A 14953-nucleotide genomic window follows, 5' to 3' on the forward strand; every position below is an offset into this window, starting at 1 on the left:
AGACCATATTGCGGTTCCGACTATAGCATAAACATGTTTTGATTAATAACTTTAAAATAGTGATGACAACATTTGCGAAAAGGTGAGAGTATTCTGCACCACCGAAGGCAGGGGTTTCAGAGGGAAGTCAAGTGTTCCCCCGAACACACACGGAATATATGGTAAAAGTCAAAAGGCATTATCTTTATTTTTGGTTACTTACGGTCAAATTTTGATAGCTGTTCTAATGCCTTCAATGCTGTAACCCTGATCAAACAATATCTGAGCAAGTTCTTGAAAATATTCGCGGAAATTGTACCTCAAAACATATCCAGTAAACTACGGTTATAACGAACTCAAAGGGACCACTAATTTTAGTTCGTAATAACCGTAGTTTGTTATAAGCATATATACAGCATATATACATCAAATGGCCGGGACTAAAAAATAAGTTCGTTATATCCGTCTGTTCGTTATAAGCGTGTTCGTTATAAACGTAATTTACTGTATATGGGAAATATCGACACCAAAGGCTGGAGCTGCAGGAATATTTGTGGACATGAAGAGAAAGTTTACTATTGGATAGATTAAGTCACCCCTCTTGTCATCAATCTCTGCATAGATCTAATATGAAACAGATTAGGTGGATGCGTAATACACAAACAGATCAGCGGACCCCTTTAAGATCGTCATAAATTACAACAATAATCCCTATGTCAAACTTGTTACATTTAATCAAAGGTACAGGTGATGCTTACACATGAAGATCAAATAATTATGTTTAATTCCTAATGAATGCTTGGTTGAGAATGGTGACAATTATATTGACCGTCGGGGCTGTTAACAGTGCAATGGTCAGCGGGCAAACAATGTGTTTCTGAAAATGCTAAAAAAAAATATTAAAATAATATCTTTTTAATGGATATTAAAAATCAAACGATTTGTTTGGCACTACCTTTCGGATGAACAAATTGCTTGTTTCAAAACTCTGACTGATATATTGAATTGTCGGTCCTTTATTCATACTCTCAAATTACAGTCATCACACTTGTGTCATCTTGGGCGGATACAGAGAGAGGGGGGGGGGGGGGGGGTGCGCACCCCCCCCCCCCTTTTTTATTTCGAAAAAAATCTTTATATCTGTATAAATTACCACCAAAGACGATAAATAGATCTTAATTGTGCACCCCCCCTTTTCAAAAAAGCTGTATCCGCCCATGGTCATAACGCGTTGACTACTGTTCAACGCGGCGTTAAACTCACTCACTCACTCAAATAAACTTCATGGACACATGTTACCCGGTTACTCCGTAACGAACACGTCGTTCACCCACATGTGACCTCTGTAAAAACCAATACAATCGCTGTATCATTTTGTTCCATTACCTATTTTGCGATCTCTGGTCGTCATTTGAACCCGACAGGTCAGATCGATCTATCATCACACTGCATTGCTTCTAATCAACCTGTCAGGACCTATCGGGGCACGGATGGCCCAGAGGTCTAAGGCGCCGCGATTCGCTGTGCAGAGTTACGTCCCTTGGGTACGCCAAAAACCTATGATTATGGGTTCGAATCCCGGTTCGCCCCGATTATGTTTCGAGGTTTGTCAGCACCATACCCTTGCTCGTGGGTTTAACCGAAGTGGTAGACGTCTGAGCCCTGCATCACTTCGGGCTTTCCTCCCACATTAAGCTGACACGCCGTGATATAACTGGAATACTGTTAAAAGCGGCGCTAAACCCAACTCACTCACTCACTCACTCACTCACTCAGACTTATCTGTTTTCCTTTCTTGTTGTATATGGTAATGAAGTTTCATTTAATATGTTCCTTTTATTAATAAATGTTATAAGAAGTGTGCATGCTCGTCTCGGCATCAAGCACAATAGTTTAAAGGATTACATATCAAAGCACTTGATGGTGCCTGTTTTTATCATGTTTCGTCTGTCATAGTCTGATGTTTTTATTGTTCTAACACTAGTTTTAAAATATAATATGTGATTATTTCTTGTTGTTGTACTATCCTTCGACGACAGTTTATATATATATATATATTTGAGTGTATATATACTGAACAACAAAAGTTCCTGTGACATTGAATAAGATAAAATGCAAAGTTATGTTTTTACCACATCTGAAACACTTTCGGTTTGCAACAGATAAAAGACTCCTGTATGTGTTCAAATGGTTTAATTTGCCATACTGACTTCAGAAAATACGTGATTTCATAAAAAAAACATGAACATGCCAAAATGTCTCTTTACAAATCAATAACGTGTGTACATGTGTCCACCTCTGGCTGCGATGCAAGCAACACATCTTCGTCTCATGGAATGGACCAGGCGTCGCACAAAGTCCTGTGGGATATCTGTCCATATCTGCTGGAGCATGTTCCGAAGTTCCTGAAGTGTCTGTGGAACACGTGGTTGACGTCGAAGGCGCCGATCCATCTCATTCCACATGTGCTCGATTGGTGAGAGATCAGGGGAGCGAGCCGGCCAGGGGATGACATTCACGTTGTTGTTTTTAAGAGAATCCTGAACAAGTCGAGCAATATGAGTCCGGGCGTTGTCATGTTGAAAGGTAATGCATGGGGCTTGCTTTAAAGTCAACTTTTGCATGGAATGCATGCTTTTCTGTAGCAGTTGCGTTTTGTGACTTGATTCGATACATGTACTACAATATTGAAAACCAAACTTTACTTGTTAAATATTTTTAATTGTTAAAAATGCACTAAAATATTGGTGTCACAGGAACTTTTGTTGTTGAGTATATATATATATTCACCGTCAAAAGAAACGCGAACCATTGAAACATGAAGAGAAGTATGTACGTTATGAAGAGATGTTTCCAATGTGTACCGCTTAATGACCAAACTAACAATCAGTCAAGTGTTACCATAGAGTGACTTTATTCTTATCACGTGATATGAATATGCTGCACGTGGTCTCCACATTTTACACGCTAATCCTGCACGAGACAAATGGTGTATCTCGAGTCATGGATCTATGACGTCACATGTGATGCGTTCATGAATATCGGTTCACACAACATACCAGTATGTTCGTTTGTGCATTGAACCAATCTAATATCTCTGGAATATGAGTAAGTCTTTACCTATTAACCAACATGTATGGTATTCGTGTTTCTTTTGGCTGTGAGTATATATTGATGGAAACGAAAAAGGAAACATTTAGTATCAGCACGGTAAAATGGTATGCTAGCATGGGTTCTCAACCTTGTCTAACAAACACGCATTGGCAACAATGCACACAAACACATCTGAGCATTGATTCTGACATGTGTTGAATTTGTATGCGCGCTATTTCAAATGTACTGACAGTAAATCTTATTGGCCAATATGTTTCATTGTGCCCTTATACGTTTCCAACAGTATGTAATATATATGCATAACTCACTCACTCACTATAGTTACATAATAGTTTAAATGTTATTTTGTGATAGTCTAGCTATTTTACTGTCCTTTTTTGACAGGTTTGTATGTAGTCTAAAGGTATTTATCTTTAATGTATAACGTTTCATAGTCACGAAATACTGCCGATGTGACTTTACATTTGAACTCACTCACTCATTAACTCAAATCTTCAACAGTTCGTCGTGCATATATAATATGACTAATGTATAAGACAATCCAACTTGTGGTCTAGTGGTAGAGCGTCCGCCCGGAGAGCGGAAGGTCCGGGGTTCAATCCCTGGTCATACCAAAAGACGTTAAACGATGGAACCTGTTGTTACCCTGTCTGGCGCTCGGCATTAAGGTAATAAAAGAGTGGCCGGCTCGGAGTCAGTATGCAGCGTCTGAGTGGGGTATTCATATTTAAACTGCGGCAAGGTATCTCGGTGTGCTGGCACTATAAATCGGCAAAAGTCAAACTAGTACAAACAGCCACAAAAACACGCACGTCGGTATGTAAGTGCAATAATCTTAGACGCGACTCGAAACCCCATTTTAACTCACCTCACCTCACCTCACCTCACCTCACCTCACCTCACCTCACCTCACCTCACCTCACCTCACCTCACCCCACCAATCCAGCTTGCACCAATTAGAAACACCTTTAAAATTGGAACTGTTTCCATCAGGACTTACCTCATATGGGCATGCACAGCAGGAGTATTCAAAGTGATAGAATTAAGTCTGTATTGACTGGACTGGTCTGAGTACTAATATTCATGTTAACCCTAAGATATATTTCGGCAATGTATTGACATCACGCGTCTATTTAAGACTTAAAGCTACACGCTGTTGTGTTCTGCTTATACTACGTAATTGTACAATGTATGCGTTACAAACAATACATAAATACATAATAATATATGTATTGTATTAATAAACATTGCTTAATTAAACATTGTTATGATATTTTCTTTACCTGAACCTTATTCTTTCAATTCCCATGTCGAGTTGGGGTTAGAATTGTAGATCCTGGGCAACCGGACCCGTGAAGATTCGGGTTAGAATACGTCTTCAGCAACCCATACTTGCCATAAAAGGTGACTATGCTTGTTGTAAGAGGCGACTAACGGGATCGGGTGGTCAGGCTTGCTGACTTGGTTGATGCATGTCATCGTATCCCAATTGCGTGGATCGATGCTCATGATGTCAATCACTGCATTGTCGTCCAGACTCGATCATTTACAGACCGCCGTCATATAGCTGGAATATTGCTGAGTGCGGCGTTAAACAACAAACAAACAAAAACTGAGCAACCATGCTTCTTTCAAGAGGCGATTCACGAAAACGGGTGGCCAGGTCAGTCACTTGGTTGAAACCGTGCATCGTGCGTGGAACGTTGCTCATACTACCAGTCACTGGTTTGTATGGCCCTGGCTCGATAACTGACAACACGCCGCCATATAGCTGGTTCTAAACATAACAAATCTTAATTTATTTGAACCCTTGTTATTTCGGGGTAGAATGGGTTCCATCTATCCCATGCAGGAGTGAGTGAGTATGGTTTTACGCCGCCGAGGGGTGCTCTTTAAAGCGGCGTTAAAGCCAAGTCGTTTGCAGACACCTATTTTCATCTGTTTGTTTGGTCTCTGTGGTCACAGTGTGTGAGTGAGTGAGTGAGTGTGGTTTTACGCCGCTTTTATAAATATTCCAGCAATTTCACACATTGTACCCATGTCGGGAATCGAACCCGGGTCTTCGGCGTGATAAGCTAACGCTTTAACTATGTGGTCACAGATGTTTCCAAGCTGTTTTTGTTCATTTTAAATCATATATGTCATTGGCAAATAAAACATAAAAGAAACGAATGCTTCGTGAATTTACCAACTCTAAGCACTATTTTTACATTGCACCAGCGCCGTCAAATGATGAGTGTCATGTTTGACAACGTCTGATATGAAATAGCAGCTGTGACCTACATTAATGCTGGCATACAACAGAGCTGAATCATGTAGACACTGGTTAAATAATATACTCTTCAAAGAAAGAAACTTGACATAGATGTAAAACCACTTTTTGCCAAATATCTAAAATAATTACATTAAATGAGAACCAAATAAGTCAAACAGAAAGATGATGTGTCTATAATTCGCGAAAACACATGCAAAGCACGTAAACGTAGCGTTTGGGGATCAATTTTACAGCTTCATCCAAACGCAACCGCCTGTAAAACCGTGCAGCACGGGGTCCTGCATTTAGGCATGCAGGCCCCCCTGCTGAATGGGTATAAAAATCCACATCAACGGCTGTTCATACAGTCCTTATAACGGCAGTAGAGGCGGTGACAGAATGCCAAGACTGAATGCAGCTCAACGGAACAACGCCATTGGGAGATGACAAGCTGGAGCAACCCAAGCACAAGATCGATACATCCGGCTGCAACACCTCCGAGACCGCACTACCACAGCCACGTCTACAACCACACAGATCCCTGGGGTACTCAGAATATCAGATCAAACCGTACGCAACAGACTGAGGGAGGCTGGACTTTTTGCACGAAGACCTGTTCGACGTCATGTATTGACCCCACGTCATCTGGCGGACCGTCTGCTTTGGTGCCAACAGAGGGTAAGATGGGCACGTGCAAGGTTGAGAAATGTACTGTTTACTGACGAGTCCCGTTACCTACTCACACGTGTTGATGGGCGCGCACGTGTGTACAGACCAAAACCAAATACCAAAAGACGTTAAAAGATGTTACTTGTTGTTAGCCTGTCTGGCGCTCGGCATTAAGGGGCTAAAACAAGGACTGGTCGGCTCGGAGTCAGTATACTGTGTCTGAGTGGGGTGTTCATGTTAAACTGCGGCATGATATCTCAGTGGGCTAGCACTATAAATCGGCATCAGTCCGGACTAGCACACACACACACACACACACACACACACACACACACACACACACACACACACACACACACACACACACACACACACACACACACACACACACACACACACACACACACACGTGCATGCACGTCGCTATATGAGTGCAATAATCTTGGACGCGACGTTAAAGCCTATTTTAACTCACCACACCTTTAAATTTTGAAACGGAGTTAAACTCTACTTTCTTACTCCTCGGGGCTTTGGATATTGTTAACTAAAGAACAGTTCAAAAGACTTTGAAATAAGCTATTTTCTGTGACATTGCATGTATAACTTCCTGTCCTAAATGTCAAAATAACTACCGATTGTGTAGATTGCTGACTCGAAATATTTTTCAAACATCGGAACGAGGAACATTCACGTCCCTAAATCCCATGCCTTCAAGGACTACTTCTATTGTCAGTGTGCAACAAAAAGTGCTTCTTGCGAAAGTGTAATGGATAGACATTTGCATTAGGAATAAATTCATCTGATATTGAAAACTGTGTGTTTTTAAATGCATTCATAGCTCCTGAAGCTGTTGTCAACACATGTGTCTTGCACTGTGACACTCAGTGTTGACAGCATATGTCAACATCTCCACACGACAGGAGTGGCATTCTGAGTAACGACCTCACAATAACACAGCTCGTCATTAAACCATATTCATTTAAATATGGACCGCCTCCGTGGTCTAGTGGATTGTGTGTCGGATGTTCGATCCCCGATAGCATGACACCAAAATATGTTAAAAGATGGTGCTTGTTTATTGCTCTGCATTGAGGGTATAAAACGAGGACTGGTTGCTCGGATATTTCAATTCTCACTACAGAGCATATATATATATTTCAATTCAATATATATAGATATATATATATATATATATGCTCTGTCGTGAGAATTGAAATATTGGCCCTGGCAGGGTATGTCTCTCAGCTTCTGTAGTTAGAGGAAATTGTCAGTTCTTCCCGTGGAGAAAAACTGTACACTGCTCATAAACATATTTTTGATTATCTTTCAATAATGATTGGATCTTTATTGTATTTAATATATATTGGATTGTTATGTTATTTTGTTTATTGTATATATTATTTATACATTTCAAACGGAGTGGCATAATACTGGCCTTTACAAATGAAACCTATATTCATAGCTTATTTTCACACGAAAATTGAAATTGTAGTGCGGCACATCTGTCAGCTCTGCGATACGTTTCTCATTGATATATTTTTAGATTGTGCAGCAGATGAACGAATCAGAGGACGGTTAGGTATACTGACGCATTTCAAATTTTGACCATGTGACCATTTGACGAGTACTTAAAGACATGACAAGCATGGTGGGGCTAACAAAATAACATCTACAGCAGAATACGTTTACCGGTCGATGTAGGAGAGCCAAGCAATTCTGTAACAATGTTATACTCGTTTCCTGGGTAAGTTTGAAACCATTGATAAATCAATCAATCTCGAAATTATATGTTACCGTTTGTTTGAAGAACACACCGTATATAGATATACGTTATCTCTTTTCAGAACGGACGGGGGTGCCTCCTGGGTGGTTGTGGCGTCTGTGGTACCAACCGCTCTCTGTCTCATCATCTGGAAGCTGTGGAACATGCATAATCATAGTCTTAGAGACATGACATGCAGCCTACCTCTACCACCTGGCAGTATGGGGCTGCCTCTGCTTGGAGAAAGCCTTCATTTTGTGGCAATGGTAACTCTCCTTCCTACATTATAGATATTGTACTTATTTACGTATTTAGGTGGAAAAAATTGTAATGAAACATTAATGCTTTCCAAAAAGTAGGCTTTTGTAACGTAAACCAGATAATACACAATAGTTAATACAATATATTCAGACATTTATGTTTTTTCCTTGTTTTAGGGTGCTAATTTCTACAGGAAGAGGTTGAAATCTTACGGTGGAGTCTCAAAAACCAACATCCTTGGAAATCCAACCATTCTCGTCCTTGGAGCGAAGAATGTCCGCAAGATATTAATGGGAGAGACCTCGCTCGTGGCTTCTTACTGGCCACAAAGTGTTCGAACGCTCATGGGCGAAGGAACAGTAAGCCACTCCGAGGGCCCTACCCATAAAACACGAAGGAAGTCTATCGTCAAGGCTTTCAACCACGCCGCCTTGTCCTCCTACCTTCTAGAATCTCAGGACATCTTCCGCTTTTACATTAACAGATGGTGCAGACAAGGAACCGTTTTGGGCTTCGAGGAATGCAAGAAACTGTCCTTAAGGTTTGCCTGTCATGTACTGATAGGCTTTCAGATCAGCGAGAAGGAACTAGGACAACTGATCGAGTTGTATGCCGTGTTTTCAGACGGTCTTTTTTCCATACCTCTGAAAATTCCTGGATCGGGATTCCACAAGGTAAAATCCATAGTTCTTAATTGTCATTACGTGTTAATTAAATCATCTCAACTCACTTTGTAATTCCTAGATGATATGCAATGGTGGCAATGTAATTCCTAGATGATATGCAATGGTGGCAATGTAATTCCTAGATGATATGCAATGGTGGCAATGTAATTCCTAGATGATATGCAATGATGGCAATGTAATTCCTAGATGATATGCAATGATGGCAATGTAATTTCTAGATGATATGCAATGGTGGCAATGTAATTCCTAGATGATATGCAGTTGTAGCAATGAAATACCTAGATGACATGCAATGATGGCAATGTAATTCCTGGATGATGTGCAATGATGGCAATGTAATTTCTAGATGATATGCAATGGTGGCAATGTAATTCCTAGATGATATGCAGTTGTGGCAATGTCATACCTAGATGACATGCAATGATGGCAATGTAATTCCTAGATGATATGCAATGGTGGCAATGTAATTCCTAGATGATATGCAGTTGTGGCAATGTAATTCCTAGATGACATGCAATGATGGCAATGTAATTCCTGGATGATGTGCAATGATGGCAATGTAATTTCTAGATGATATGCAATGGTGGCAATGTAATTCCTAGATGATATGCAGTTGTGGCAATGTAATACCTAGATGACATGCAATGATGGTAATGTAATTCCTGGATGATGTGCAATGGTGGCAATGCAATTTCTAGATGATATGCAGTTGTGGCAATGTAATTCCTAGATGACATGCAATGATGGTAATGTAATTCCTGGATGATGTGCAATGATGGCAATGTAATTCCTGGATGATATGCAGTCGTGGCAATGTTTTTCCTGGATGATATGCAATGGTGGCAATGTAATTCCTGGATGTTATGCAATGATGGCAATGTAATTCCTGGATGATATGCAATGATGGCTCTTGTATTTAGATTAATGAAAGTGTATCCTATGTTCACTTTGTTATATCAATAACAGAAGTAACAGACGTAATATCTCACAATCAAAATAGACCAACTTCATACATATGATGGTGAACTCATACATGTGACACCATAGTTGTTCTCTCCATTTTAGTGCCGTTGATAATTGTTTACCTTTATCTATTTGCACAGCGTCAGCATTTTTTTGGATTTATTAGTGTAATTGTTTTAAACCATAAGTAAATATTGGTAAATAGTGTATGTGGTAGGCATTAAAAATTGTCTTTAGGGTATGGTAGCTCGCGAAAAACTGATGGAGAAGATCGGAGAATTTCTGGATCGGCGGAAGGAATGGAGCGGTGCCCCCGACGCCCTCACCTACATGATGAAACAGTCGGAAGAGGAGCTGAGCCGGAAGGAGCTGAAGGAGGTGGCCATGGAGCTGCTTCTAACCGGACATGTCACCGCTGGCAGCGCAGCCTGCTCCCTCCTCCTTTACTTGGGGAGAAATAGAGAGGTGATTACTGCTTCAAGTACAGACCACTGTCTTTTTCTCAAGCTCGATTGCATGCAGTTAATTATGACTTGCCTTCTGATAAATTACGTTTGCCCTTTGGGATTTGGGGTCAGAAAAGGTCCTAAGCACAATTGCATGTCGAACGAGGCTGCTAAATGGTTAGATTTCTTGACTCAGTCATGTACAGACCACCGTGATATAGCGCGGAATATCGAGGACTTTGGCGTAAAACAAAACATAGCTTCGAGGTCAATACAATGTGAAATGAGTGTGTGCCTATCATCAAAGAAGGAAAACTATAATTAGTGTTTATTATTGTGTAGCGTTTCTTTCAACTTGTGACGAGCAGATGCTGAAAGCTGAAAAATGGACGTAATTCTGCAGATCACTGGGAGAAATGCACCTCCTAAGCGTCGTTGCATTGTGATAATAAACGATACGTGTTTGCACTGTGGTTTCATTATGTTCTTCTGTCGACGTTTAAGGTGCTTGATAAGGTAGTTGAGGAACTGCGACAACACAACATGTATGATGATGTAGGAGGGCTCACCCTTGAACAACTTGGCCAGCTGAAATATGTATCTAATGTTGTGAAGGAAGTTGTTCGAATTGCACCACCTGTTGGCGGAGGTTTCAGAAAGGCACTCAAAACCTTTGAGCTAGATGTAAGTAATACATATACAATGCGTTAAAGCATATGATAATATTTAATTAAAGATTAAGAGGAAAATGATTTTTTTTCACATAATTTGTATAATTTGAATTTCAAAATCATGCTAATCTTCAGGATAATGTTGTAAAATGTTTACATTGAATACAGGTTGCTGCATAACGCCTTTCCTTCAATTCAAAACACTACTTTAACGAAGCAGTGTGTGACAAAGCACATCATAGTTACATATAATGACGTTCACAACTCTGGAATTACCATTTCATTTCCCTCCCTTGGATTCAGGGTTACCAAGTACCCAAGGGATGGACTGTTGCCTTCAGTATCCGTGAAGCTCAAGAACAAAGCGACATTTTCCCAGATGGAGACAAATTCGACCCTGACAGGTGGGATGATATGACAATGGAAAGGGAACACTTCTTTCCTTTTGGTGCTGGGAGAAGAGTGTGTGTTGGGAAAGAACTTGGGAAGCTTATGCTTAAAATTTTCGTTGTTGAACTTGCTATAAACTGTCGATGGAATCTCTTGAATGAGTATCCAGTTATTGAAGAAATGCCTGTTCCTCGACCAGTAGATGGACTCCCAGCTGTCTTCTCTTCACTACAGAAACTTGGGATCTGAAAGAGACGTATTGACTAAGCTGCAAAGATTCCTTCAAGTAACTCTTACCTCTATCGTTAATGAAAGGTGTGGGGTTTATATATATACTGAACCGCAAAAGAAACGTCACCCAAAGTAACAATGCATGAAAAGTTGTCATTTAATATCTGGGTAATTCTTGTCAAAGTTTCTAGATTTTAACATTACCTTGTCCGGAAAAATGAAATTTGATGATAAAAAAACAAAGCAGATGACAATAAAACCGCTTGCTCAAACGGATCACGGCAACAGCCATGGTAACCCGATGCACGTGAGTTCCGTTCAAATTGAAAAGAACATGCGTTCCCCCATTTCTAGCCCTATAAAAATCCACCCAGATCGGATAACATTCATTCGTTAATAGAATTGCTACCACATGCCAAGATTGACAAGAAATCAGTGACACCAAACCCTTGGACTTTTGCAAGCTGGACAAATCGCCCGGCAAATCGCCAATGCATTTCAAGTCCACGTAAGGAACATATACGGGCACCAGCAACGGTACCAGACCACCAATACTACAGATGACCGACCACGTAGTGGAAGACGAAGGGTCACCAACCGACGTCAGTATCGTCAGATTGTGTGACGGCATTTTCAAGATCGCTTTGTTACTGCTGCGGAAACTGCTCGACAGACCTTGGGGACACACCAGCGACACATTCCTGTGGACACTGTGCGTCGATGATTGACGAGCTGACACCTCCACTGTCACAAGCCACAACGAGGCCCCATTCTGACACCACGTCATGGCCGGGACCGTCTTCAGTGGGCAACACAGCACCAGCATTGGCGCCACCATCAGTGGAGAAGAGTCCTCTTCTGAGACGAGAGCCGTTACTGTATCTCAACGGCAGATAGCAGAGAGAGTCTGGCGACGCCGTGGGGAACGTTATTCAGATACTTGTGTTGTTGAGAGAGACTTGTGGGGTGGTCCGAGCATCATGGTGTTTGGTGGAATTGGTCTTGCACAGAGGGGCGGCCCTGTGGTCTTCCAGAACATTGGTCCAGGGAGAGGCAGTGGTTTCACAGCAGCTCGGTACATTGATCAAGTCTTGAGACCACACGCCTTACCTCATTTGGCACGTCGCCCCAACCACGAGTTTCAGCATGATAACGCCCGTGCCCACACTGCGAGAGCCACAAGAGACTTCCTCCAGCAAAATGGCATCAGAACCATGCAGTGGCCTGTACTCAGTCCCGATTTAAATCCCATTGAGCACCTGTGGAACGAGATTCAAAGATGGCTGAATGACGTCCGACCAAGGCCGACAACTGCAGCTGAACTGCATCAGGCGTTCCTTAGAATGTGGCTCAAGTGCCTATGGCCTTCATCAAATGCCACGGCAGTCATCAATGCACATGGCGGACACACGAGATACTGACTTGTGAAGCCATTTTCTCGGCGACTAGTGTTGTGTGTCACTTTAAGAAAATTTGACACTTTAATTTCAACCTTGATGATCAGTTTTGCCAAGTTTGATCTTTTTAATATGTCTCAAAGTATGTTTAAAGTGTTTGGACAAATAAGGTTTCTCATATATCTACCCATGGTGACGTTTCTTTTGCAGTTCAGGATAGTACTAGTTACATGTGTTAAAGTATGCCATTTGCTCCTTGAAAATTATTTGATATGTGATAAAATATCACATGTAATTATGCTTAACATATGTGGCCTAATGGCTGTTTTCCATTATTGAAAATGTTACACAGCTTTGCTTTGTCAACAATCAGTGTCACTGTTGAAATAACAATACGTCAGGGCAACTCAACACAAAGGCCAAGCCTGTCACCACGTTTCACAGATTTAATCCCTAAACCAAATGATTGCCTTCATTAGAACCCCCGATGGCTATATCCCCTTATATCTTTGTTTGAATTAATGCAAATCTCCTTCCAATAAACATATATTACATTAATATGTAATCACTGCTAATTCCAGGAACAACACATGAAAAGAAATTATATCTCAATAAAACGGTGAAGATACATTTCGATCAAATCAGAGCAGGATGATCGTCTCTATCTCATCAACATTTTGGAAATACAAGAACAGGGCAGAGCTATCCGAATCACTCTGTTCCTGTAATAAACTTTGGAACTGGCAAGTTGCTCTTCGTCAGCTGTATCTACATTATTCGTAATTCTTCTTTACTAGTTATCTTGAGACAAACTCTATCTCAGTTGGTGGACCCCCCTGAACCTCTCAATGGAAAGAAATTTAGCCAACCCAACACAATTTGTCATAGCACAATGCACGAAGCCATCCGACCTAAAGTACAATCATCCCTCATCACAACGCCAGTCACAGTCAAGATCACAGTGGAAACAACAACCTAAACAACACCGGATTTGCAAGGAATGTTCAGGTTGGTGTCCATCTAGACCACAATGTCCACACTAGGGACACAGGTGTAGGTGCTGTAACAGGCTCAACCATGAAGAATTAGAATGCTGCTCTTCGAAATGAATAGGATAAGGCATCTGATTCTCTACAAGAGATCGGACACAAATTCAGTTCAAGTTCACTTACTGTGAGAGCTCCTAAAACAGTATTCAGTTAAGGCACCCTAAATATTCCAAACAAAAATGTTCAGCATCCAAATATGTTTCTAGTAGTGCCCCTTGATAAAACTATTATTTAAGTTGATATCAGTAAAAAAACATACAAAACCTAATGTACTCTAAACATTCTCCCAAAAGCAGGAAACCTTATAAACAAGTTGAAACCAAAAATGTTGTAGGTGTTGGTGGTGATACACATCCTGTGCTAGGTGCTATAACATTGCCTATCAACATAGGCTATCTAATAACTGAGCACAACTTTCTTTAATGCCTACTGCTTCCTAATATTAGGAACATATTTCTCGAAGCAAACACAGACACTATTTGCCTATTTATTGCGTCATCACCAGAAATATTCCACGAGGAACCAATGAAAGAACCCACTTTCAAAGAACCGTTTACGTGCCAAATGTCTTATCCATCCTTTGGGTCTGAAAGCTATCATGCACGTCATGAATGCAATAAGTGAGACTATTGACATCCCCCCTGGCAACATATTAGTCACCCCGTTACTGTTGACACGTCCTTCATCCAGCCCTTGGATAACCCAACTACCAACAAAACTTATCACTCTTGTGCTAATCATAAGTCAAACGTCACACTTACCCAAGATCAAAAGTATCCACTGGAGCAGGGAAAAACGGATCTGCATCCACATGAAATGAAAACTGGTGAAGCAGATTCTGTTTGCATGCCTTTTTACAGACAATTAGTTCATGTAAGAAAACAAACATGTTCAGGAAATGCTTTGGGCTGATATTATTTAACCCAGTAAATCTGAATGGAGATCTCACATTGTCATGTTAAGCAAGTAAGATGGAAGTTACCACTTTGCCATAACATGGAGGAAATTGAATGCTATCACAAATGTCTCCATTTTCATGCGACAACAACAACAACCAATGTATCACATATTAACCACTTTC

The 14953-nt window shown here is 40.8% G+C and overlaps 1 protein-coding gene across 1 annotated transcript; it reads left to right on the forward strand.

Moving 5' to 3' along the window:
* The first annotated feature begins 7674 nt into the window (after positions 1-7674).
* On the forward strand, positions 7675-12269 carry LOC124117881 (cytochrome P450 26A1-like). Its single transcript, XM_046479923.2, has 6 exons — positions 7675-7760; positions 7861-8044; positions 8216-8713; positions 9926-10153; positions 10639-10818; positions 11109-12269. The coding sequence occupies exons 1-6, from the start codon at positions 7741-7743 to the stop codon at positions 11442-11444; spliced, it is 1446 nt and encodes a 481-aa protein (XP_046335879.2). The 5' UTR covers positions 7675-7740; the 3' UTR covers positions 11445-12269.
* The last annotated feature ends 2684 nt before the right edge of the window (positions 12270-14953 follow it).

This window comes from Haliotis rufescens, unplaced genomic scaffold (assembly GCF_023055435.1).
Source record: "Haliotis rufescens isolate VD_foot unplaced genomic scaffold, xgHalRufe1.0.p SCAF_12, whole genome shotgun sequence".
NCBI classification, from domain to species: domain Eukaryota; kingdom Metazoa; phylum Mollusca; class Gastropoda; order Lepetellida; family Haliotidae; genus Haliotis; species Haliotis rufescens.

What these genes read in the sequence shown, in the direction of transcription:
- LOC124117881 (XM_046479923.2), top strand. Translation starts at nt 7,741, where the DNA reads ATGTTATACTCGTTTCCTGG. An exon ending in CTGGATCGGGATTCCACAAG is followed by an intron (nt 8,714 to 9,925) that starts GTAAAATCCATA and finishes AATTGTCTTTAG; the next exon opens with GGTATGGTAGCTCGCGAAAA. An exon ending in TCAAAACCTTTGAGCTAGAT is followed by an intron (nt 10,819 to 11,108) that starts GTAAGTAATACA and finishes CCTTGGATTCAG; the next exon opens with GGTTACCAAGTACCCAAGGG.